Source organism: Muscardinus avellanarius (assembly GCF_963383645.1).
Source record: "Muscardinus avellanarius genome assembly, chromosome: Y".
In the NCBI taxonomy this organism is placed as follows: Eukaryota; Metazoa; Chordata; class Mammalia; order Rodentia; family Gliridae; genus Muscardinus; species Muscardinus avellanarius.
In genome coordinates, this window is record NC_137809.1 from 10,132,844 (window position 1) to 10,159,338 (window position 26,495).

A 26,495-nucleotide genomic window follows, 5' to 3' on the forward strand; every position below is an offset into this window, starting at 1 on the left:
AGAGATAAGGGATGCAATTAATGAAGTAAAGGCCTCAATTCAAAGCACAAACAACCGATTAGACTACATGGAGAACAGAATCTCGCTCTTAGAAGATGATCATTCCAAAAATGAACGCATAGTTTCTAATCTAGGAAAAAATATCCGACAGCAGGAATCTGATATTGAAGAAATATGGGCCCATTTTAAGAGAGCTAACCTAAGAATAATTGGAATAAAGGAGGGAAAAGAAAGTGAAACCAAAGGGATCAACAATCTCTTCAAGGACGTAATAGCAGAAAATATTCCAAACATAGAGCAAGAGGTTGATATACAGATCCAGGAAACTTATAGAACTCCCTTCAGACAGGATCAGAGAAGAGGATCCCCACGCCACATAATTGTCAAAATGACCAATGTGGAAGCCAAGCAGAGAATCTTAAAGGCAACAAAAACAAAGGGCCAAGTGACATTCAGAGGCAAACCAATTTGAATCACTCCAGACTTCCCAAACCAAGTCATGAGAGCCGGAAGGGCTTGAAGAACATATTCCAAACTCTGAAAGAAAACAACTTCCAGCCAAAAATTTCCTACACAGCAAAACTATGTATCAAATTAGATGGGGAAATAAGAAGCTTCCATGACAAACAGAAACTGAAGGAATTTATATCTTCAAAACCAGCGCTAGAGAAAATACTCAAAGAGATTAACTACAAAGAAGAAATAGGTAACACACACCAGAACCAGAGAAACAAGATTTTCCATCCAACAGACAACTAAGATTGGTTATCTGTGGAGATTCATTATTTATGTTAGTCTTTTACCTATCTCTAAATTGTATTGTTTGCCTTTATTGTTGTTAATTTTTAGGATTTCTAGTTGGAATATTAATATACCTTCAGATATAGCATTTGGAAATATTTTATCCCATTCTATTAGTAACTTTTAACTCTTTACATTGTCTTTGGATATACAATATTTTTTTTATTTTTTAGGGAGTTTGTATACTCTTCTGTTGCCTTTGCCATTGAAATCATATCCAAGAAATCACTGCCAATTTCAATGTTGTGAGGTTTTATGACCCAGATTTTCTTCTAAAAGTTTATAGTCTTAAGATTTATATTTAAGTCTTTTATCTATTTTGAGTTAATACTTGTATATGGGATTAGGTAAGGGTCCAATTTTATTCTTTTCCATGTAATTATTATGTTTCAACAATATTTAGTTAAAAGATTATTATTTCCACCACCAAATGTTCGTGGAAACCTTGTCAAAAATAACTTGACAATATATGGAAGAATTTAGCTCTACTAGGCTTTTATTTAACTCCAATGGTTTATATATCTGCCTTTAGAACAGTACTACACTGTTTCAATTATTGTAGCTTTATATGGTTTGAAATCAGAAAAGATATATCTTCTAGCTTTGTTCTTTTTCAAGATCGTTTTGGGTATCTAGAATCCATATTCCATATTAGGACAGATTTTTTTCTGAAAAATAAATATATAAATATATGATAGTTTCACCTAAAAAAATAAAAAAAATATTCTCTGATAAGAAAGAAATCAAAAAGAAATATTGAAATGTTATCTTTAAGTCATCAAAAGCTTGGTATCAGACAAATGAGACTGTTATGTGAGATTATCATTTTTAAATTTGGATAAATTGCTATAATACTAGATGTCAACCACTAAGCCAAGCATGGGAAGGAGGGATGGGGAGGGAATGGGGTGGGGATCGGGTGGGGGCTGACTGGGTGATGTGTGCATGTATGTCTACAAAAGTTTGTATCCCACTATGATGTATGAATACAGTGCACCAATAAAAAAAAAAAATTTGAACCCAAAATGTATAATTAGAACAATAAAAGCATAAAGATGATATGCAGATAAAAGCATAAAGAAAACTGTGATAATTTTAGAAAGAAATGCAAAATGTTCAAAATAAGATACTTAGCTCAGGGCAAGGCCAGGTCTGGAGCCAGTGAGGCCAGGCCCGGAGCCTGCCACGTGGCAAGGCCGGGTCTGGAGCCAGCAAGGCAGGTCCCAGAGCCTATTGAGCAGCAGCCCTGGAACTGGGGCCTGCTCCACAGCAAAGGGCCAACGGGTTTCTTCACCTATGTGGCCAGGAAGCACTAGAAGCTGCTGCTGCCTCACCTAATCTCTCAGCAGATTTCCAGATCCAAGTGACCTCTATTTTTAAAAAATTGGCTGTCACCTTCTAGCTTTCAGGTTTTCAGTAAGTAGGAATAACTGTTGAAAAATAGAAGCTCTAACACATTGTTGGTGGGATTGCAAGTTGGTGCAACCACTTTGGAGAACAATATAGAAGATCCTCAGAAGAAGGAAAAGGAACTTACCTTATGATCCAGCAATACCACCTCTGGGTATCTACCAAAAAGAATTAAAACCAAAATACCAAACTAATGATGTATAACCATGTTTGTAGCTGCACAGTTCACCATTGCCAAACTGTGGAACCAGCCAAGATGTCCTTCAATGAATGAGTGGATTTCAAAACTATGGGATATGTACACAATGGAATTTTGCCCAGCCGTAAGGGAGAACAAAATTATGACATTTACAGTGAAATGTCACAAAAAAATAAGAAATCAGATGCTTTTCTTAATGTGCAAAATATTAAGGAGAAATGGGTAACAGCAGGAACTCTAGGGACCCTATAGAGGAGCAATTAAGATGATATATCTAAGGAGATAAGAGGTAGGATAAGGGAAACTCTTTAAAGCACATGATGTACTTATCATATCAAAGTCAATCAGGAAGCCAAGCACAGGTAGGAGGGAAGGGGAGGGAAGATGTTAGAGATTGGATAGGGGCTGATTGGCTGATGTGTGCATATATATATCCACAAGTTTTTTTTTTAATCCCATTGAGATGTATGACTACAATGCACCAATAAAAGTTTATTTAAAAAATATATATATGTTACCGGGTGTGGTGGTACATACCTGTTATCCCAGCTATCCAAGAGACTGAGGCAGGAGGATTGCAAGGCCAGTCTCAGTAGTATAGCACCTGCATCTAACTTATCTTTACATGGCATGTACATAATATATTATTTTTCATTTTATTTAGACACATAGGCTACTATGTGTCTAAAACAAGAGGCACACTCAGAAAAGACCTAAGAAGACTCTAAACTCTCAACTCTAACTTGCAAGCTCTACCTAAGCAGGTGAGGGCTAAATCAATTTTAAAGAGTACTAACAATATTTCCCAAAACAATCTGAAAAGACTGAACAACAACTGCTGGCAAGGATGTGGGGAAAGAGGAACTCTTTTACACTGTTGGTGGGAGTGCAGAGTAGTTCAGCTGCTATGGAGATCAGTATGAAGATTCCTTAGAAAACTGGGAATAGATCCACCATTTGATCCGGCTATACCACTACTGGGTATCTTTCCACAGGGTTGAAATCAGAGAACTACAGTAACATATACATACCTATGTTCATAGCAGAACAATTTGTAATAGCCAAAATATGGACCCAACCTAGGTCTTCTTCAACAGATGAATGGATTGCAAAATTAAGGGAAATATGAGTAGCATATGGAATTCTTCTCAGCAATAAGAAAGAACAAAATTATGTCATTCGCAAGAAGATGAAAGACCTGGAGAACATTATGTTAAGTGAGATCAGGCAAGCACAGAAAGAGAAGGGACATATTTTTTCTCTAATATATCATATTAGTGAGTATTGGGGATACCAGAAGGATTACATCCAGATAATGAAGATAAAACCTCAGCAAAGCTAGAATGGAAGGGTAGAAGAGGAAGAAGGCTGAGGTTGATTAAGGGAGGAGCTACACTATTGGGAGGGGGGAAAGTAGAAATGAAGGGGAGGAGACTAAGGATTGTGTGAATGTATGCCATTTTCAACATGATCCACATTAAAATAAAAATAAAAAAGAGGATATACATAGTAAACAATAAAATGGCACAAATAACTCTGCATTCCAATAATTACATTAACTTTAAAGTTACACTTTTAAGAAAGAAAACATTGGTAGACTTAATAAAGAGCATGATCCAACTACCTTGTTTATAATATAGATAAGACACAAATAAGTTGAAAATAAAAGAATGAAAAAAGATAGTCCATGCAAATTGTAACCAAAAGAGAGCTGGAGTTACTCTAGTAGTATGAGACAAAATAAAAACTGTAAAAGAGATAAAGAAGGTCACTATATATTAATTTAAGAATACTGATACCCAATTTATATAAATACAAGTGATACTATAAACAAATATATACCAGTAAATAAATTTCCCAATAAAAGAGAAATTCCAATCCAAAATATGCATGAGAATTTGTGCTAAGCATATATGACAAAAAAAATCTGCTAAGAAACAAAATAACTAGAACTACAAGGCAAGACAAGTAGCATAACCACATATAGCTGGATGATTTAATTACTAGCAATATTCAGGTTTATCTTTTCCTTTTGAGACAAGAGTGCTATTAAAAAATAAGCCGGGTGTGGTGGTGTATGCTTGTAATCCCTGCACTTGGGAGGCAGAGACAGGAGGATCGTGCAGGTTCAAAGCCAGCCTCGCTGGCTTAAGAGACCCTGAAAAGTATAAAAATTGTAGTCCGGAGGTAGAAGTGTTTCCAGGAACCCCAGTACCACCAAAATGCAAGTTAGAGCTTGTACAATGTCACAGAGATGTTAAGTTCATTTTGTTCAGAGAGAAAAACTTGAGGAAATGGTCATATACAAATTATGGAAAGTTGTATAGTGATTACTCAAAACTTATAAAAATTTAAATGAGAAAAAGTGTAGAGTTACAAAACAAAGTACTCTATTTCATTGATTCTAACAAAATGCTTCTTTTGTAAAACAATCTGATAAAAATCAATCCTGGAAAAATCTGAAAAGTTGACAACCATTCCCTCACGTATGTGTTTTATAAAATAAGAATTTATACCTAGTAATGGGAAAAGGTAACAGATTGCTTCTTTCTTTTTCTTTTTTTTTTTTTTTTGGTGGTACTGGGGTTCCTGGAAGCCCTCCTTCCTCCGGGCTACACTCCCAGACCTATTTTATATTTTTGAAACAGGGTCTCTTACGCCAGCGCGGCTGGCTTCGAACCTGCGCGATCCTCCTGTCTCTGCCTCCCAAGCACGGGGATTACAAGCGTGCGCCACCACGCCCGGCGGTAACAGATTGTTTCTAGGCTTGGATGGAGATGTAGTATGAAGGTTTTGCTTTTTATGTTATCAAGGAGTTATCTAATGTCTCCCTTTCTTTATTAGATATTCCACAAGATTTATATAAAAGGCTACAGACTGACTGCAGCATAAGAGGAGATATATGATGCTAAAGTCAGCATAAAGATATATGATGTTCATGCCAAAATGCATATAACTTGATTTCCTCTCCTTTATTCCCTAGGGTAAACATTACATTTGTCCTTTCCCTTGTGCTTTCATTCCAGATACTCACTGGCACACCATGTGACATGAGGGTATTGGGATTCATAAGGGTGACAAGTTGATGCAAGAGATCTGGCTGGCTATCAAACAACTCAGGTGTCAGCCTCTTCATCACTTCCTCCAAATGTTCTGCTGCCAGCGAGGGTACTCCATACCAGGTCTTTGGCTCACCCCTGCTCAGGTAAAGAGGAGACAGAGAAAGTCTGCACACGACTGCAGTAGGGGTTGTTTTAATATCATCCCAATAATTCAGAGCCCTGCTCACCAATGCAGGTAGTTAATGGAGTAACTCCAGTGGTCTTCAATATGCCAACAAAATGCTGAAAACACCATGCCCACATAGAGCCAGGGCACTTTCATGCCTGAGATGTCTGCATTAATGTGGCAGAGAACAGACTGATCCAGCACTGGCATCACATTCAGGTTCCAACCACTGGTTGCATATTCCTGTTGGGTCAGAGATTTGTCAAAGATGTTAGGGAGCAGGATTAGGTAAAGAAAGGCAAACTGAGATAAACATACAGAACAATATACTTGTGTCCTTAGAACATGTTGCATATTAGTATTTATGGACTATCCAAAGAACTATGCATATAAATCTTTTCTTTTAGGGAAAAAGAGTACTGAAGCCCAAAATTCTAATTTTCCTTAATGCAGATTAAGATTCATTTGTCTAAAAATACTGTTTTGTTTTTGTTTTGGTTTTGGTTTTTTTGGTAGTACTGGGGTTCCTTCTACCTCCGGGCTACACCCCCAGACCTATTTTATATTTTTATTTGGAAACAGGTTCTCCTAAGCCAGCGAGGCTGGCTTCCAACCTGTGCGATCCTCCTGTCTCCACCTCTCAAACTCAGGGATTACAAGCATGCGCCACCATGCCCGGCTAATACTTTTTAAGTTTGTTAAGGTTACTTTATCAAATTTATAATCTACCTGCTATTCTCCAGATGTTCTGTTAATCCTCTTAATACTGATAGCCACTACAATGTTTCTTAACTATCCTTTTCATCTCAATGTCATAATCATATTTCCCTTTAACATGCTTCTGTCAAAAGTATTTTGCTCTACATTTTGCACAAAAATTTGGAGTATGTACTCCTTGATACAAAATTATTAGTTATAATGCAATTCATTTTTTCTTTCTTGTATCTTGAAACTATAGTTATAGATGAATTTTTAAAATACGAAAAATGTTTGCTAGCAAGAATGTCAGTGAAATCAAAATTAGGAAACTCTAAGGACCCATCTCTACACAGAACCACTAAAATAAAAACAGGCATTCTAGCATATGCCCTATTGTCTTAGTGCTTGGGAGGCTAAAACAGGAGGATCACAAGTTTGAATCCAGCCTCAACAACTTCATGAGATTCTCAACAGCTAAGCAAGACTGTTTCAAGAAAAAATAAAAATAAAAGGCTGGGAGTATAGTTCAAAGGTATAAAGTCCCTGGGCTCAATCCCAAGTCAACAAACACATATACAAGACAAAATTCTAATTCAAATTTACCAGAACTTGAGTCAACACTAAAACTTTTACTTCATCATGAGAAATATCAATATAAACAGCAGAAAGGCTTCATGCCATTTTAATTTAAAATCAATAGAAACAACAGAAAGGCTTCATGCCATTTTAACTTAACCTTGCCCATCCCATACTCTCTGGATTAATGGAGTTAAAAATGGCAATTTATGGGCCTGGTGTGGTGGCACACGCTTGTCATCCCCGCGCTTGGGAGGCTGAGACAGGAGGATCGCACAGGTTCGAAGCCAGTCACGCTGGCTTAAGAGACCCTGTTTCCAAATAAAAATATAGAATAGGTCTGGGAGTGTAGCCAGAGATAGAAGGGCTTCCAGGAACCCCAGTACCACCAAAAAAAACAAAGGCCTTGGCTTCCTTTGAAATAGAGGAGACTCTTTCTTTCTTAAGCAATTATGTTTGGATCTACTGAGACCATGCTCTATACTAATGCCAAGGACTTACTTTTATTTTTCCTGGCTTGTTATCACAGAATTGAAAAACAGTTACTTGGAAGGCAAAATATTGTAAGGTAAATGAAATAGCCATCCCTTCTACAACAAAGAATAGTAACTGGAGCAAAATGACATGACAAAAAGCCTGAGAATAAAAGGCTGTGGGATAAAAAAAAAAAAAACTCTAAAATGCTTCCATATACATTACAAAGAATCTAAGAGGCCTCATCTAGGATAAAGATTAAGCTCAAATTACCCTAGAGGTCTAGGTCTATAAAGTTTCACCTGTAGGCGGCCTTCAAGCAATGTTTCACACAGAAAGTTAAAAAAAAAAAAAAGTTGTACATGGGTCACACACAGAGCCAATCTACCAAGAATAGAAGGAAGACTGCTTATCACCAAAAATAGTTTAGAAAAGTCACTATGAAATATAAGCCAGAAAAGAAAGAAATACCAACTCAGAGGCCCAACTCTTCTCTTTCAGTGTTATCAAATTAATCCTGGGAAGTATGGCCCATTAAAAAAAAAAAATTAAATCACAGGCCACTGGTGATGGCACATACTTATAATCCCTGTGCTTGGGAGGTTGAGCCAGGAGGATTTCACAGGTTCAAAGCCAGCCTCAGCTACTTAGTGAGGCTCTCAGTAACTTAGTGAGACCCTGTTTCCAAATAAAATATAAAATAGGTCTGGGAGTATAGCCCAGAGGTAGAAAGCCCCTGGGTTCCAACCCAGTACCACAAAAAAATATAAAAATTTTAAAAATCAAGTCAAAACAACAAAACAAAAATAATAGAAACTGTCCATTTAAAAAAATCAAAAATTTTCAATTTTCTAAAAAAACTATTAAATTTGATGTGTTAAGTGTACAAAAATTTAAAAGGATTCCGATCAGTATATTTCCAAACAAAATCTCAAAGTATAAAAAGGCATAAAATAATTCTAGAGCTGAAAAGTATCATAACTGCAGTAAAAAAAAAATTATAAGCAAATCTGATATTAGAATTATCAATTAGGATTATCCACTCTGAGGACAAAAAGAATAATGGTTAATATATTGACATAAGGTACTTGTGAAACACATTAAAGGAATCCTAGGATAATAAATTAAGAACAAAGCAGAAATAATATTGAAGAATTAATGACTGAAATTCAACAAGTCATGCATCTACCTGTAATAAGTTCAATATATCTCAAGCAAGTATAAACTCAAAAAAGACTTCCATGCTAAAATAGCATAGCCAGACTGTTAAAACTTAAAGAGACTATTACAAGCAACAAGATAGAAATTATCTTTCTTTTAAGTTATTCTCAATATGTTTAACAGCTTTTTTCTCATTAAAAAAAAAAGAGAGAGAGAGACATTAAAGCAGAATGACAAGCCAGGAGTCTGAAAAAAAAGTAAGAAAAAAAATCCTGCCAATCTGAATTCTATCTCTGAATATATACTAGTTTCTAAGCATGAAGGATGAACTACATTTTCAAAAAAAAACCAAAATCTGAGGGAATCAGATACCAGTATATCCATATTAGAAGAAATGGTAAAGCCGGCGTGGTGGCGCACACTTGTCATCCCAGCATTTGGGAGGCTGAGACTGGAGGATCGCAGTTCGCGGACAGCCTCAGCTACTAAGTGAGGCCCTCTGCAACTCAGTGAGACTCGGTTTCAAAATAAAGAATAAAAAGTAGGGCAGGGGGTGTAGCTCAGAGGTCAAATGCCCCTGGGGTCCATCTCCAGACCCACAAAAAAAAAAAAGAAGAAGGAGGAGGAGGAGGAGGAGGAGGAGGAGGAGGAGGAGGAGGAGGGGGAGGAGGGGGAGGAGGAGGAGGAGGAGAAATGGCAAAGAAAGATATTTGGACAAAAATGAAAAACAAACAAACTACAGAAAAATTCAAAACTACACACAAAAATATGGAAGACATAACTATTATGCCTATGTAAAAGCCACTACTATTAAATTTTAAGTCATTCTCTTAAATAGTAAAAGAATTAATAAACATGGAACATATGCCCTATATACATTATTGTCTATACCACTTTTTTGAATTACCAAAAAAGGCCCTTCTATGGCAAGATCTACAGAGAAAGTGGATCCCTCCAACTTTGATAAGTATACAATGTATTATAACCAACTAAAGTAAAGAAACCACAGTGAAATTATACTATAAACCAAATTAGAATTAAACTCAATAGTATACAACAAATAAATAAGACATATCACTGAGAGAACAATCCTTGATAAGAAGGTCCACACATAAAAGGGAAAAAAATACTCACCAATTTTAACATCAATACAAAAGTATGAAAAAAACAAGACAATATGATAACTATTAAAGTTCATAATTCCTTACTAATAGATGCTTCTTAATATATAAAAGTGAATGCCAAAGAATTTTTAAAAATAGCTTTTAAAAGATTAAGAAAATGCAGAAAAAAATGAACAAATTAAGGAAGACAGAGTAGCAGATAAATAAAAATTCCATGAAGAGATTTTGAGCAATAAAAAGTCACAAAAGAAATCTTGGAAATGAAAAGCTCAATAAGTCAGATTAAAAAAATTCAGAGGAGCCAGGTGCAGGCACATGTTATAATCCCAATATTGAGGAGGCTAACACAGGAGGACTAAAGGTTCAATGCCAATCTTAGTAACTCAGAGCTCCTTTGCAACTTAGCAACCACCTGTTTCAAAATAAAAATAAAATAGGGTTGGGGTGTAGCTCAGAAGTAGACTGCCCTTGGCTTTAATCTCAGCCAAAGAACAACAAAAACAAACAAAAGCCCAAGGGGGTGGAGACTCAGTGCAAAGCCTCACAAATAATTCAAATGAAGAAAGAAAATGAGATCTGGGAGCCAAGGTTCAATTATCACATTCAAACAATAAGGAAAATTTTAAAAATTTTAATCAACAGAATATTCAAGATCTCTGGGATAATAATAAAAGATCAAACATGCACATAAGTGTAATAGCATGGGAAAAGACCTAAAGGCAATGAGAATCAATTCAGTAAAATAATAGCAGAAAATGTTTCCCAATTGTGAAAAAGACATAGACATTAAAGTACAAGAGGCATATAGAACCCAAAGTAGACTGAACAAGAAAAGAACCTCTCCATGCCATATTATAAACTACCCAAATATTTAATTAAAAGCTTCCAACTCACTGTTAAAGGTAAATAGTAGATTTCCTAACATAAACCCTACAGGCTAAGAGGGCACAGAATGATGTACTCCATGTCCTGAAAGTATTCCACTGGAAATTAAGACTACTAAACTAAACTTATGCTATTGTTCAGAATCAAAATATAAATAAAGACCTTTCAAGATAAGCAAAAGCTAAAGGAATTCATAATTATCAATCATTCAGTGGTCCTACACCCAGATGTGCAAGAAAGATAATTACCATTATGATAATTGTATGTAAAAGTACCAACCCCACTGAAAGAACACTTATACAAATGAGAAGCATAAAAGAATCAGATTTCTCCATTTACTGAACCACCAAAGCCTAAAAATATAAATAAGAAAGAAGAAAATGAACAAAGACTATTTTAAATAACCAGAAGAAATTCAACAAAATTACAGAAAGAAGTCTATAGATTTTATTAGTAACTGGATATAAATGACTTTACTTTTCCAGTTAAAGTAGGCAGATAGGCGAAACGAATAAAAAAACAACACTCAATAACATGTTGGGGGAAAAAATACTCACTTTACTGGGAAAAAGACACATAGACTGAAAATGAATAGATGAAAGCCAGTGGCATATACCTATATTCTCAGTACTTGGGAGGTTGAGATGGGATGATAATAGGTTTAACGCCAGCTTCAGAAACTTAAAGAGATCCTGTTTCAAAATAAAAGGGAATACGTGGAAAAAGACATTCCAGTCAAATGGAAATCTGAAAGCAAGAGGGAGTAATTAATCACATCAGATAAAACACACTAAGCCAAAATTTGTTAGACACAAAAAAGGTCACTATATCTAAAAGAAATAAATTCATCAGGAAAAAAAATCATCTTAGCCAGGCATGGTGGCACACGCTCATAATCCCAGCATTTGGGAGGCTGAGACTGGAGGATCGCGGTTCGCGGACAGCCTCAGCTACTTAGTGAGGCCCTCTACAACTCAGTGAGACCCAGTTTCAAAATAAAGAATAAAAAATAGGGCTGGGGGTGGAGCTCGGAGGATGAATGCCCCTGGGTTCCACCCCCAGACCCACACACACAAAAAAAATCATATTAAATATATGAGTCAAACTTTGGAATTTTTTCCGAAGAGACCATATTTTTAGTCATAAAGCAAGTCTTAAGTACAAAAAAATACCTGAAATACTTTTGACTATAAGAGATTAATAGGTAATAATAGAATGAAACTAAAAATCTACTAACTATAATCAACTGCAAAAACAATAAAAACATAATGGAAATTGAACAACATACTTTTGAACAATGGGTCACTGAAGAACTCAAGAGAGTAATCCAAAGCCCCAAACCAGTAGAAAGAAAGAACTAATAAAGATCAGGGCCAAAATAAATGAAGAGAGACTAAAAGAACAGTTCTTTGAAAACATAAGATTTACAAACCCTTAGCTAAACTAATTCAAATAGAGGACCCAAATAAAATTATATTTGAAAAGAGGAATATAACAGAGTATCTCAAAGGACCATTAGCAGATGTCTTTACTACTACATGCCAATACATTAGAAAAGCTAAAAGAAATGGAGAGATTCCAGAACACACAGGACCTTTCATAACTAAACCAAGTTTATATTAAAAATCTAAATAGACTTGACTACAAGCAATTAGATTGAAATAATAATAAAACACTTTCCAATGAAGAAGAGCCCAAGGCCAGATGAATTCACAGCTGAATTTTACCAGATACTTTTTTAAAAAGAAAAAGTAATAGCAGTGACCCCTAGACTTTTTGAGATAGAAAGGGAAGGATATTTCTAAACTCAGTATTCTATTAAATCAATTGATACAAAAATTAGAAACAAAAAACTACATACCAATATCCTTGATAAATAGAGATGCAAAAATCCCAACTAAATCCCTACAGTTTTAATACCTTGCACATTTAAAAAACCATATTCCACGATCTAGTTGGTTTTTATTCCAGGGAAACAAGGATGATTCAACATATGCAAATTAGTAATGTAATAAATACAAGAATAGAATCAATGATAAAAATAATATAATTCAAACAATGGATGCAGAAAAAAGAACCTGGTAAAAATTCAACATTCTAATTATAAAAAGCCCTGACTGAATTAAGGTTTGGAGAAAATGACTTCAACTTCATAAAGGCTATGTATGATAACCCAAAACCCAAAACCTTACTGAATGGGGAAAAACAAGAGTATACATTCTTACCATTCTTATTCAATATATTTCTAAAGGCTTTAGCAGGAGCAATTAGGCAAGAGAAAGAAAGATACAATGAAGAAAGGAGGATATCAAAATTATCTGTTTGCAGATGGTATGACTATGTTTAGAAATTGCTAAAACTCCACAAAAAGACTCAGAACTAACAAATTCAGTAAAAAAGTTGGATAAGAAATCAACATACAAAAGTCAGTAGTTCCTCTATATACCGATAACAAACTTCCTAAGAAACAAATGGTTAAAGTAATTCCATTCCCAAAAGCATTAACAAATATCTCTCCCACACACAAGCAAACAACAAAAAACAAACACAAAAGAATTAGAAAACCTAGGAATAAAAGGAATAAATGTAACCCAGAAAGTGAAAGACCTGTGAAACAAAATGACAAAACACTGATGAAAGAAACTTAAGAAGACACTAAAAGATGAAAAGATCTCCATGTTTATGGACTAGGAGAATTAATATTGTTAAAAGGGTCATACTAATCAAAGTGATCTACAGATTAAATGTTATCCCCATCAAAATATCTGACATTCTTCACAGAACTAGAAAAAAAATATATTAAATTTCATATGTTAGCACAAAAAACCTGAGTAGCCAAAGCAATTCTGAGCAAAAAGAGCATTTGGGAGGCTAAGAAGAGAGGATCTCGGTTCGAGGACAGCCTTAGCTAGTACATAGTGAGGCCCTTTGCAACTGACTGAGACCCTGTAACAAAAAAAAGGAAAAAATAGGGATAAAGGTGTAGCTCAGAGGTAGAATACCTCTGGGTTCCATCTCCAGTACTGAAAACAAACAAACAAACAAATAACAAAAAAAAAACAGCAATCAATACACCTGATTTTAAAATATTCTACAGACCTCTAACAAAAACAGTTTAATAAGTTTATTATTAACATAAATACAGACACACATAACAATTGAATAGAATGGAGGATACAGAAATACACAAACACATGATTAGCCAACTGATTTTCAAAAAGGTGCCAAAAACATATATTGGGAAAAAAGATAGCCTCTTCAATAAATAGTGCTGGAAAAAGTGGGTATCTATATATAGAAAGTTGAAATAGATCCCTCTCTCTCCTATAAGAAAGTCAACTTACTAAAATAAAACATAGAGGAAACATTTCAAGATAGCATCATAGGCAACAATTTCTTGAATAGCATTTATTTAACTCAAAAAACAAAAGCAAAAGTTAACAAATGAGTTTATCTCAAATAAAAGTTGCTGCACAGCAAAAGAAACAACAGAGTTAAGAGTTAGTAAGACTGGAGAAAAATCTTTGCCAGCTACTTATCTGAAAAAAATTAATGTACAGAATATGTATGAAGAAGTTTAAAAATGAACAAAATAAGTAATCTAATAATAAAAGTGGGGAAATTATTTGAACAAAAATGATGTGTTGAGAAAACACATCTGGCCAATTATATGAAAAAAATAGTTTAATAAGTTTAGTATTAACATAAATACAGACACACAGAACAAATGAATAGAATGGAGGATCCAGAAATACACAAACGCATGATTAGCCAACTAATCAAGATTACATTACAAAATCAAGATTAATCTACATTAAGATTCTTATCCCAGACAGGATCATTATTATTAAAAAAAAAAAAAACAATATCCCAAAACAAATACTGGCCAAGATTCAGAGAAAAAGGAACACTTATACACTGTTGATGGGAATGTAAATTATTACAGCCCTTATGGAAACAAGTTTAGAGCTTCCTAAACAAACTAAAAACAGGACAAGTAAATGACTCAACTTTACCACTCTTGGTCTGCATATAAAGAAATCAGCATATAGTGATATACCTGGGGGATTTGGGGTTTTTTTTCGGTGGTACTGGGGTTCCTGGAACCCCTTCTACCTCCGGGCTACACTCCCAGACCTATTTTTTTATATATTTTTAAAATTTGGAAACAGGATCTCCTAAGTCAGCAAGTGTGGTTTTGAACCTGCGCAATCCTCCTGCATCTGACTCCCAAGCACTGGGATTACAAGCGTGTGCCACCACACCCAGTAGATATACCTGTTTACTACACTAATATTAATAACATCCAAGATCCAGAATCAGTTTAGGTATCTATCAACTGAGGAGCTGATTAAAAAAAAAAACATATGGTATATAATGCCAGGCGTGGTGGTGCACGCCTGTAATCCCTGCTTGGTAGGTGGAGACAGGAGGATCGCTCGTTCGAAGCCAGCAGCGCTGGCTTAAGAGACCCTGTTTCCAAATAAAAATATAAAACAAGTCTGGGAGTGTAACCCAGAGGTAGAAGGTTTATATATGGTATATAAACAATGGAATGTTATTCTGCCATTGAGAAGAATGAAATTATGCTGTTTGCAAGAAAATGGAATAAAATAAGCACAATGTTAAGCAAAGTGGGTTCTCTTGTGTGTATGTACGTGTGTGGGTGCATGCATATGTGTATTGGAATGAAGAAGAGAATTGGGAAGGAAAGAAGAAAACTTGAAAGTAGAACTATTAGAAAAAGAAAAAGGTACTAGGAAAAAGATGTACTAGTGGATTAGACTGGTAGGTATAGCTTAGTGGATTAGACTGGTAGGTATAGCTTAGTGGTAAAGCATGTGTTTTGCATGTAGTAAGGTCCTGGGCCCAAGGCCCCACATCTGAAAGAAAGACAAACAAACTGAAAAGGTAGATGTATTTGTATCTTTATCTGTAGACCACATACTTTAGTTTTTAGAGAATTTATATTGTACATGTATTATGCTACACATGGTGAGCTAATAAATGAACTGAACAAAGTGTAGCATACATAATCACAATAATCTGTGTTACTAATGTTTGCATGTAATAAATTGCCCTATATCCCATAAATATGTACAAATATTTTGTCAATAAGAAAACTATTAAAAAGAAACCTCAAGCTGGGTGTGGTAGTTCATGCTTGTAATCCCAGCATTTGGGAGGCTGAGACAGGAGGATCGCAGTTCGAGGACAGCCTCAGCTACTTAGCAAGGCCCTCTGCAACTCAGTGAGACCCTGTTTCCAAATAAAGAATAAAAAATAGGGCAGGGGCTGTAGCTCAGAGGTAGAATGCCCCTGGGTTCCATCTCCAGACCTGCAAAAAAAAAAAAAAAAAAAAAAACCATCATTGTATTTCTATTTACCAGATACAATCTGAAAATAAAACATAAAAGACAAATCCACCTGCATCATAAGGAGCAAACTACCTATGAATAAATTTAAACTGACATGAAAGACTTGATACAAGGAAACTCACAAAACTTGCTGACAAAATTAAAGAAATTAAAAAGTAAAGAAATTAAACATTCATGGATTTAAAATTTTAAGGTGGCGATACTATCCAAAACAAAAAACAGGTTAAATGCAATTCTTATCAAAACCCCAAAGACTCTTTTGATAGTAGTGATAAGTTCTAACACTCAAACAGAATTTCATAAGACCCTGAAGATTCAAAGATAGACTATGGATATTAAAATCTAGAAAAAGAATAAAAAGTTGGAAGATTCACACTTCCAAATTCCAAAATATACTCAAATGGAAAATTAACTAAAACAGGGTAGTATAGATATAAGGACAGATATACAGATCAAAGGAACACAAATGAGAAATTTAACAATAAGCCATTCAACAAAGAAAGACTAGGCTTCAAAAATGGTGTTGAAAAGTGGTGCTGGGAGAACTGGCTAACCATTTGTAAAAAGATGAATCTAAACCCCTATATCTCACCAAACACAGGAATCAACTCAAGATGGATCAAAGACTTAGAAATTAGACCTGAGACTGTGAAGCTAGTAGAGGAAAGCATAGGTTCAACACTACAACATATTGGCACAGGCAGTAACTTTCTCAACAAAACCTCCAAAGCTCAGGAAATTAAAGCAAGAATAAACAAGTGGGATAACATCAAACTAAAAAGTTTCTTCTCATCAAAGGAAACTATCAATAACCTAAAGAGGAAGCCTACAGAATGGGAAAGGATCTTTACCAGCCACCATTCTGATAGGGGGCTAATATCCAGAGTATACAAAGAGCTCAAAAGACTCTACACTAGCAAAACAAACAACCCAATCAAGAAATGGGCAAATGAACTAAATAGACACTTCACAAAAGAAGAGATACAAAGGGCCAATAGATACATGAAAAGATGTTCTTCATCACTGGCCATCAGGGAGATGCAAATCAAAACTACACTGAGATTCCATCTAACCCCAGTCCGAGTGGCAAGAATAAAGAAATCAAACAACAACAAATGCTGGTGAGGATGTGGGGAAAGAGGAACTCTTTTACACTGTTGGTGGGAATGCAAACTAGTTCAGTCACTATGGAGATCTGTGTGGAGATTCCTAAGAAAGGTGGGAATAGATCCACCATATGATCCAGCTATACCACTCCTGGGTATCTTTCCAAAGGGGTTGAGTTCAGAGAAATACAGCAACATATGCATACCTATGTTCATAGCAGCACAATTTGTAATAGCCAAAATATGGAACCAACCCAGATCTCCATCAACAGATGAATGGATAGCAAAACTGTGGGAAATACACACAATGGAATTCTATTCAGCCATAAAGAAGAACAAAATAATATCATTTGCAAGCAGATGGAAAGCCCTGGAGAGCATCATGTTAAGTGAGATCAGTCAAGCACAGGAGAAGGTACATATGTTTCCTCTAATATGCCCAAACTAGGAAACACAAAGGATACCAGTGAAACTCCAGATAATGGAGGGGAAATACTAGCTAAGTTTGAATAGAAAGATAGGAGAGGAGGAAGGCTGATCTTGAATAATGAGGGTCTACATCTGAACATGTGTAAAATTATGAATAAGACATGGTTAACCTGGACAACCATTGGTGGGAGGGGGGAAGGGAAAACGGGGGCGGGGGGGAGAGGGCACCAAATATAGTTTAAATGTATACTATTTATGTTCAATAAAAAATTGTTTTAAAAAATGGTGTTGAAATCAGTGACTATCCACATACAAAGAATAGAGCTGAACTTTTTTTCTTTTTTATGCAGTACGTGGGATTAAACCCAGTAACACTATTATTAAGCTATATCCTCAACCCTTTTTGAGACAGAGTCATGATTAAGATTCCCAAGCTGGCCTCAAACTTGAGATTCTCTGGCCTTGGCCTCCCATATTACAGGCATATGGCACCACACCCAGATGGTTGGACTTTTACTACATACTTTATATAAACATATATGAAAATGCTATAAAGACTTTTATATAAGAGCAATGAGTTAAAAACTATAGAGAGGGATGTGTTGTAGCCGAACATATACATATACATATACATATACATCATATACATATACATATACATATAACCTGGGTTCCAGCTGCAATACCCCAACCAAAAACAAAACAAAACTTTAGCCATGTGTGATGGCACAGTATTTGGGAGGCTGACACAGGAGGATCACAAGTTTGCAACCAGCCTCAGCTACCTAGTGAGGCTTTCTGCAACTTAATGAGACCCTGTTTCAAAATAAAGAATAAATAATAGGGCTGGGAGTTAGCTCAGAGGTAGAATACCCCTGAACTCAACCCCAGATACCACAAAAAAAGAAGAAAAAAAAAAAGAAACAAGAGTTAATAATTCTATTACTTTCAATCTAGTACAGATCAAATATGGCAACAAAAGTACAATAGGAGAAAATAGTACTGTGCTTTTTTTTAAAAAGTAAACTTTTGTGAACAAAGACTATTAACAAATATAAGAAGACACCTGTAAAGTGGTAAACACTTCTGTAAATTATCTGGTTGATGATTAACCTGGCTAAATTTAGTATTCCAGTATTTGGTAAATCTCACAATAGTAAGAACTCTTGTTATCAATGCCAATCCTCTGCAAAATATTAGCAGAATACTGACCAATAATTTCAGTCAGTAAATGAAGAGACACATGATAATTAAAATCACTTTTCTTGATAAAAACACTAAAAAAATTTGATATAGAGGGCCAGGTGTAGTGGTGCACACTTGTATTCCCAGCAATCAGGATGCTAAAACTGGAGGATCGGGGTTCGTGGACTGCCTCAGCTACTTAGTGAGGCCCTTTACAACTCAGTAAAACCCTGTTTCAAAAAATAAAAAGACTAGCCGTGCATGGTGGTGCAAGCTTGAAATCCCAGCGCTTGGGAGGCGGAGACAGGAGGATGGCACAGGTTCAAAGCCAGCCGCGCTGGCTTATGAGACCCTGTTTCCAAATAAAAAAGTATAAAAATAGGTCTGGGAGTGTAGCCCAGAAGTAGAAGGATTTCCAGGAACCCCAGTACCACCAAAAAAATAAATAAAAATTAAAATTAAAAATAAATAAAAAGACTAAAAAATAGGGATGGGGGTGTAGCTTGGAGGTACAGTGCCCCTGGATTCCATCCCCAGTACCACAAAAAAAAAAGAAAGAAAAAAATTTGAAATAGAAGGAAGCTTCAACAAGATAACTAAAATTACTTCTAAAAATCCCTAACTCTACATCATACACAATATTAAAATACTAAAAACAAAGAATTGTGACTAATAAAAAATATCCAATTTTGTCATCTTATTCAACATAAAAAACAAGACATCAAAATTAATCAAAAATATATAAAATTATTGCTATTTACAAGATGGCATTATCCTCTATGTAGAATACCCTAAATATCTGACACACCAATAAAAATAAACCCCAACACACACCACACATGTATACACTTGCACATGTGCACACACACACAAGCACACACACTTGAGAGCTAATACACACACTTAACAATTTGTAGGATATGAAATAAACAACAGAAATGAATTGTATTTTTATATGCTAACAATGAACCTATAAAAGAAATTATGAAATATTTTCACTTACAATAGTATTAAAAAGATTTAAATATTTAGAAATAAACTTCGTCAAGGAAGTTAAAGACTTGTATAATGAAAACTATAAAATGTTGATGAAAGAAATTAGTAACAACATAAAAGTAAGAAATCATTATCATATTCATGGATTGGAAGACTTAAGATAACATTATCAAAGTGTTCTATTTATTCAATGAAGCCTTTACCAAAATTCCAAAGAAGATTTTTATAGAAATAGATTTTTTCCTGCTAGGTCCATGGTGGCTCATGCTTATAATCCCAGCATTTAGGAATCTGAGACAGGAAGATCAAGGTTTGTGGCCAGTCACAGCTACTTAGCGAAGCCCTGTTTCAAAATAAAGAATAAAAAGTTAGCCTGAGAAGGTGTACCTCAAAGGTAAAAACCCTTGGGCTCAATCTTCGCCATCACCACAAAAAAAATAGAAGATATGATAATAACATTTGAGCAAGGTAGATTCACATTGTGCCCCTGGGTTCCAAGTCTTTTCTTTTGTGGTATTGGGGATGGAACCCAGAGGCATTCTACCTCCGAGCTATACCCCAAGCCTTATATTTTTTTATTCTTTATTTTTTGAAATAGGGTCTCACTGAGTTGCAAAGGGCCTCACTTAAGTAGCTGAGGCTCTCCTTGAACTGTGATCCTCCTACCTCAGCCTCCTGAATGCTGCGCTTACAAGGGTGAGCCACCATGCCCAGCCTAGAAATAGACTTATCTTGAAATTATAAGGACCCTTAACAGCTAAACAATCTTGAAAGCAAAATTCAGAGTTCTCAAATTTCCTGATTTCAGGAAACTATAATAACCAAATAATCAGCACTATATTCTAAGGATTATAAACCATGACCAAATGGAATTTCTGACCTAAAAAGAACCCCTTTTATATACAATAAATTGATTTTTTTTTTTACAAAGATGTCAAGAATTTTGGGGTAATAGTACTGAGAAAACTTAAAAGCATTACAAAAATATTACATGCCAAGAAATAAACAAAAGAGTAATATTGCTTCAGAAGAGAAAAATACTAAATAAAATTAAATGTTAAATTATACTTCCAGTGTTAAGAAAAGGTGGGTTTAGTGCTTTGTGCTTTTAATCCCAATACTTGGAAGGCTTAGACAGGAAGATCGCAGGTTTGAGGACAGTCTCAGTACTTATTGATACCTGGTTTCAAAAGAGAAAATTAAATAGTGCTGCAGGTATAGCACACATATAGAATGCCTCTGGCTTCAATTCCTAGTACCACAAAAAACAAAACAAATAAAATAAAAATCAAGATAAGCTCTCCTGAAGACCTTCTCCAAACCACTATTGCTATTTGTATCAGCTCTCATGAAGCCAATTTAAATACAAAGCTAAATACTAATTATTTTAGTTCTAGTCAACATGACAAAGCAATAATTACAACAGAAATAACTCATTATTCAAAATAATATATAAAGAGTATAACTTTTTTAGCTTTAATTTTTTTTTTTTTTTTTTTGCAGTATTGGGAGTGGAACCCAGGGGCTTTTCTACCTCCAGGCTATACTCCCAGCCCTATTTTATACTTTATTTGGAAACAGGGTCTCACTAAGTTGCTGAGAGCCTCACTAAGTAGCTAAGGATGGGTTGTTTGTTTGTTTGTTTGTTTGTTTGTTTGTTTTGGTGGTACTGGGGTTCCTGGAAACCCTTCTACCTCCGGGCTACACTCCCAGACCTATTTTATACTTTTAATTTGAAAACAGGGTCTTTTAAGCCACCACGGCTGGCTTTGAACGTGCGTGATCCTCCTGTCTCTGCCTCCCAAGCGCAGGGATTACAAGAGTGCGCCACCATGCCCGGCAGCTAAGGCTGGCTTTGAACCTGTGCAATCCTCCTGTCTCACCCTCCTAAGCACGGGGATTACAAGCGTCCACCACCACACCCAGCTCTTAGCTTTATTTATTTTATTCATCATAATTTTGGTTCACTGAAGGAAAAAATTCTAATGTTATCAGATTTCAAAACATCTACATAGTCTCTGACTGACAAAAGAAATCAAATTGTATTAAAGGATAAAATCAGATGTTTCTGTATTACTCTTTACACTGTAGATGTATGCAAACATTAAACTTTATGAGGGTACTTCTTTTTTTGTTTTGTTTTGTTTTGTTGTTTTTTGTGGGTCTGGGAATGGAACCCAGGGGCATTTGACCTCCGAGCTACACCTCCTGCCCTATTTTTTATTCTTTATTTTGAAACCGGGTCTCACTGAGTTGCAGAGGGCCTCACTAAGTAGCTGAGGCTGTCTGTGAACCGTGATCCTCCAGGTCTCAGCCTCCCGAATGCTGGGATGACAAGCGTGCGCCACCACGCCCGACTATGAGGGTAGTTCTTGAGACCTTACTAGTTCTTTGAAAGTATAAATATAAATAACCTGGTCATAGCACTTGTTTCTTTCCTATCACAGAGATAACCAATGCACATTACCAATATTTACATTTAGAAAAAATGAAGAAATATTACAGTTATCAACTAATTATATCAAGCTACCCTATTATTCTTTGTGTGTATCACTTCAGAAATACATATTGAAAGAAATGATAGTAAAATCCAAATTTGTGGTCACTCACAGATCCCTTAATAGTATTAAATCTTATCTGTATTCCTAATTATGTAAAAACAGCACCATGTAGGAGAACAAGAGGACAAACATTTTAAGTTCTAAAATAGTTGTCTCTATTCACAATGTTAATATAAATTACCAACCATATTACCTCTTCCTCGGGTGATAGGTTTCGTGTGTTATTGCTGACAGGAAAGCCACTGCCAAATTCTTTGGAATGAATATCTGCTCCATACTCAACTGTAACATCCTCCTCAATGCTGCTCACCAGCCTCCAAAATTCCTTCTCTACAACTTCTGTAGGTACCATCTAAGAAAACAGGTGAGAAATCATCAGAGCCTAAGATATTTTGTCCCTATTTGTTCATGAGAACTAAAATCAGAAGACATTAAATAAGCCCTACTATCCCAGTCCTAAGTCACATACATGTACAGGCATGTTGAAGTAGTCAGCCTTGAAGGAATCAGCCATCTCACCAAAACTCTGCAAAGTGTACTCCTGGGTAGCCTGCTCAAAACCAAAAGCTTCAGGGGGCCGCTTACACTCCTAAAAATAAAAAGTATTTCAGTAAGATAATGTCAACAGATGAAGAACCCACAAAGTGCAAGTGATAAGAAGAAAAGTTTTTTCATGTTGAACTCAGTATCTTATGCTAAAACTCCATCGTTTTTTATGTTTCCAGGTAGGATAGTTTCTTGAGTATCTACTAAACACGTGTCTTTGCTCCCACATTTCACACCATCTGGATTACTATTCTTCAAGCATTACTGAAGAATTATTTTAAATATAGTCAGAAAAAGATTGGAACTATCACTTATTTTTAGTTTTCCTGAAGTTCAAGAGGCTAGATGAGACCAAATTACCAAGAACTGAAATTAAAACATTTATGATGAACAAACCTTACCGCCAAGATACACTTTGGACACCTCCACACCCCTCTGGGGATTTCAGGAAGGGGTGGCAATAGGCAGAAGATATGGTAATTGTCTTCACACCCATCACAGAGAAGAAGCTTATCATCCTCATCCCCTCTGGAGCATATTCGGCAAACATATGAATCAATCTACAAGAAAAAAAAGTAAAAATATAAGATGCTTGCTCCCTAATACCTAACTCCAGGTTCTAGATCATCCCTTCTGAACACCTAGCACTGAGCAATGTTTTACCCATGAGCTCACTATCCAGTGAAAAAGAGGATATAATTAAAATAATGCAAACTGTTAATAAATGAACCATGTTTGAGGTGCTCTGAAAGCAATAATAAAGACTTTTGAACTTTTAGAAATCCAAATCATGAAGGAAGGGATAAACTAGCATGGATCGATCCATTTAGGAAATTTATATTATTTAAAACAGCAGTTTGTAATTTAAAATACAGCCAGGTGTGGTGGCGCATGCTTGTAATCCCCGTGCCTGGGAGGCGGAGACAGGAGGATGGCGCAGGTTCAAAGCCAGCCTCGCTGGCTTAAGAGACCCTGTTTCCAAATAAAAATATAAAATAGGTCTGGGAGTGTAGCCCAGAGGTAGAAGGGCTTCCAGGAACCCCAGTACCACAAAAATTAATGATAGATAGATAGATAGATAGATAGATAGATAGATAGATAGCAGTACAAATGGCAAGATAAACAAAACAGGTTAAGTGACTGAATAGCTATACTTATTTTTTTTGGTGAATAGTAGATGTGCATTTTCATTCTAAAATGTCTGGTTTAGAAGACATTAAGTAAGTCAAGTAATAAGTCACAAGAACAAAAATTAAGACAAAGCTAAGGAATCTGTATTGTTAAATACTAGGAAGAAAATTATTATTAAGTACTAGTTAAAAAGAGGGTACAATCAGGGTATGGTGGCGGTGGTGCACGCTTGTATTCCCAACACTTGGGAGGCTAAGACAGGAGGACCACACAGGTTTGAGGCCAGCCTCAGCTACTTAGTGAAGCTCTCAGCAACTTAGTGAGACCCTGTTTCCAAATAAAATAGAAAATAGGTCTGGGAGTATAGCCCGGAGGCAGAAAGCCCCTGGGTTCCATCTCCAGTACCACAAAAATAAATAAATAAATAAATAAATAAATAAATAAATAAATAAATGACTCCTATTACAGAAGAAGAAGCAGGAGGAGGAGGAGGAGGAGGAAGAAGAAATAAGAAATAATAAGAACAACCACCACCACCAAGCTAGGCATGGTGGCACACACACAAAAACAATAAATAAAAGCCGGGTGTGGTCCCGCATGCTTGTAATCCCAGCATTCGGGAGGCTGAGACCTGAGGATCGTGGTTCGCGGACAGCCTCAGCTACTTAGTGAGGCCCTCCGCAACTCAGTGAGACCCGGTTTCAAAATAAAGAATAAAAAATAGGGCTGGGGGTATAGCTTGGAGGTAGAATGCCCCTGGGTTCCATCCCCAGTTCTGCAAAAAAAAGATGATAGATAGATAGATGATAGATAGATAGATAGATAGATAGATAGATAGATAGATAGATAGATAGATAGATGATAGATAGATAATAAAGGACTCACATTATAGAAGAAGGAGGAGGAAGAAGGGGAGGAGGAAGAAGAAGAAATAAGAAGAAAAAAGAAAGAAGAAGAACACGAACAACAAGAACAAGAAGAAATGAGAAGAAACAAACTAGGCATGGCCACGCACTTGAAATCCTAGTACCTGGGAAACTGAGACAGGATGATCGAACATTCATGGCTAGCCTCAGCCATTTAGACCCAATTTCAAAATAAAGAATAAAAAATCGGGCCAGGTGAGGTGGGTATGCTTCTAACCCCCACGCTTGGGAGGCGGAGACAGGGGGATAGCAAGCCAGCTGCAATGGCTTAGGAAACCCTGTTTCCAAATAAAAAATATAAAAAATAGGTCTGAGAGTGTAGCCTGGAGGTAGAAGGGTTTCCAGGAATCCCAGCACCACCCAAAAAAAAAAAAAAAAAAAAAAAAAATCGGGCTGAGGAGAATAATCTCACTAGGAGAATCCAGAAGTAAAATTGTCAGATTACAGAGGGTAAAAGTAAGGCTTTTTAACATTAAAATATACTATGTACACACAAATACAAGTAAGTTAGGTTTACTAATTAAAACTAGAGAAAAACTGCTCAATCTGTGGAGGACCATATATAAATAGATATACACACACACATACACACACACACACACACACACACACACACACACACACACCATGTATACATATGTACAACCACACCTAACAAATCAGAACACTGAAAAACAAGAGAACAAAATATCCAACAGAATTATGAAAAAAAGACTTTATACAATAAGCCTCAATAAACATGAAAGGTAAATTTACACACAAAATAATTACTATGCAACTTCTAGAATAAAGTGAAAAAAATGTCAATTTTTAGTATTACTGAAGACATGCAACAACTGGAATTGTCATTTATTGATGGCAGGAATACAAGAGCAAGTCAATCATTTTGAAAAGTCTTACAATAGCCTTTTTTTTTTTTTCTTTTGCAGGTCTGGGAATGGAACCCAGGGGCATTCTACCTCTGAGCAACACCCCAGCCCTATTTTTTATTCTTTATTTTGAAACAGGGTCTCATTGAGTTGCAGAGGGCCTCACTAAGTAGCTGAGGCTGTCCGCGAACTGCGATCCTCCTGTCTCAGCCTCCCAAATGCTGGGATTACAAGCGTGCGCCACCACGCCTGGCACAATAACCTAATATTGAAAAATGAGCAGCCTCACATGCCGCGCGTGGTGGCGCATGCTTGTAATCCCAGCGATTGGGAGGCGGAGACAGGAGGATCGCGCAGGTTCGAAGCCAGCCGCGTTGGCTTAAGAGACCCTGTTTCCAAAAAATAAAAATAGGTCTGGGAGTGTAGCCCGGAGGTAGAAGGGCTTCCAGGAACCCCAGTACCACAAAAAAAAAGAAAGAAAGAAAAAATGAGCAGCCTCAGTAACAACTCTAAATTTGTTTATATATAAAACATAATGGGTTTTTCAAAGACACATACTTTAATCATGTAGTAGCATTATTTTTAGTAACCAAAAACTAGAAACTACCAAAATAACTATATAAAATGTGATGTTTGAGAGTTCTTAAACATTTACAAAGAAACAGTTTTTTCACATAATTTATAGTTAATGGTATTATCTTTACAACAATAAAATGCTTACTGTTAGAGTTGAAAAGAAAGAATAATTTGGTAGAAAATCCTAATCAAAGTCAAGTTAGAGAGCCAGATGTGGTAGTACATGATTGTAATC

The 26,495-nt window shown here is 35.9% G+C and overlaps 1 protein-coding gene across 4 annotated transcripts in view; it reads right to left on the reverse strand.

The window, feature by feature from the left end:
* LOC308279555 (lysine-specific demethylase 5D) overlaps positions 1-26,495 on the reverse strand; it is a gene marked incomplete at both ends in the record, with an annotated part of 57,355 nt that overhangs the window by 16,968 nt on the left and 13,892 nt on the right. For 3 of the 4 annotated variants that reach the window (XM_080719687.1, XM_080719686.1, XM_080719685.1), the window contains 5 exons: positions 5,445-5,607; positions 5,700-5,881; positions 22,406-22,564; positions 22,682-22,801; positions 23,160-23,318. In XM_080719687.1, coding sequence (XP_080575813.1) covers positions 5,445-5,607; positions 5,700-5,881; positions 22,406-22,564; positions 22,682-22,801; positions 23,160-23,318 — 783 coding nt within the window. Of the gene's footprint in view, positions 1-5,444; positions 5,608-5,699; positions 5,942-22,375; positions 22,565-22,681; positions 22,802-23,159; positions 23,319-26,495 lie in introns of all 4 variants that reach the window. The other variant, XM_080719684.1, reaches the window with a different exon arrangement.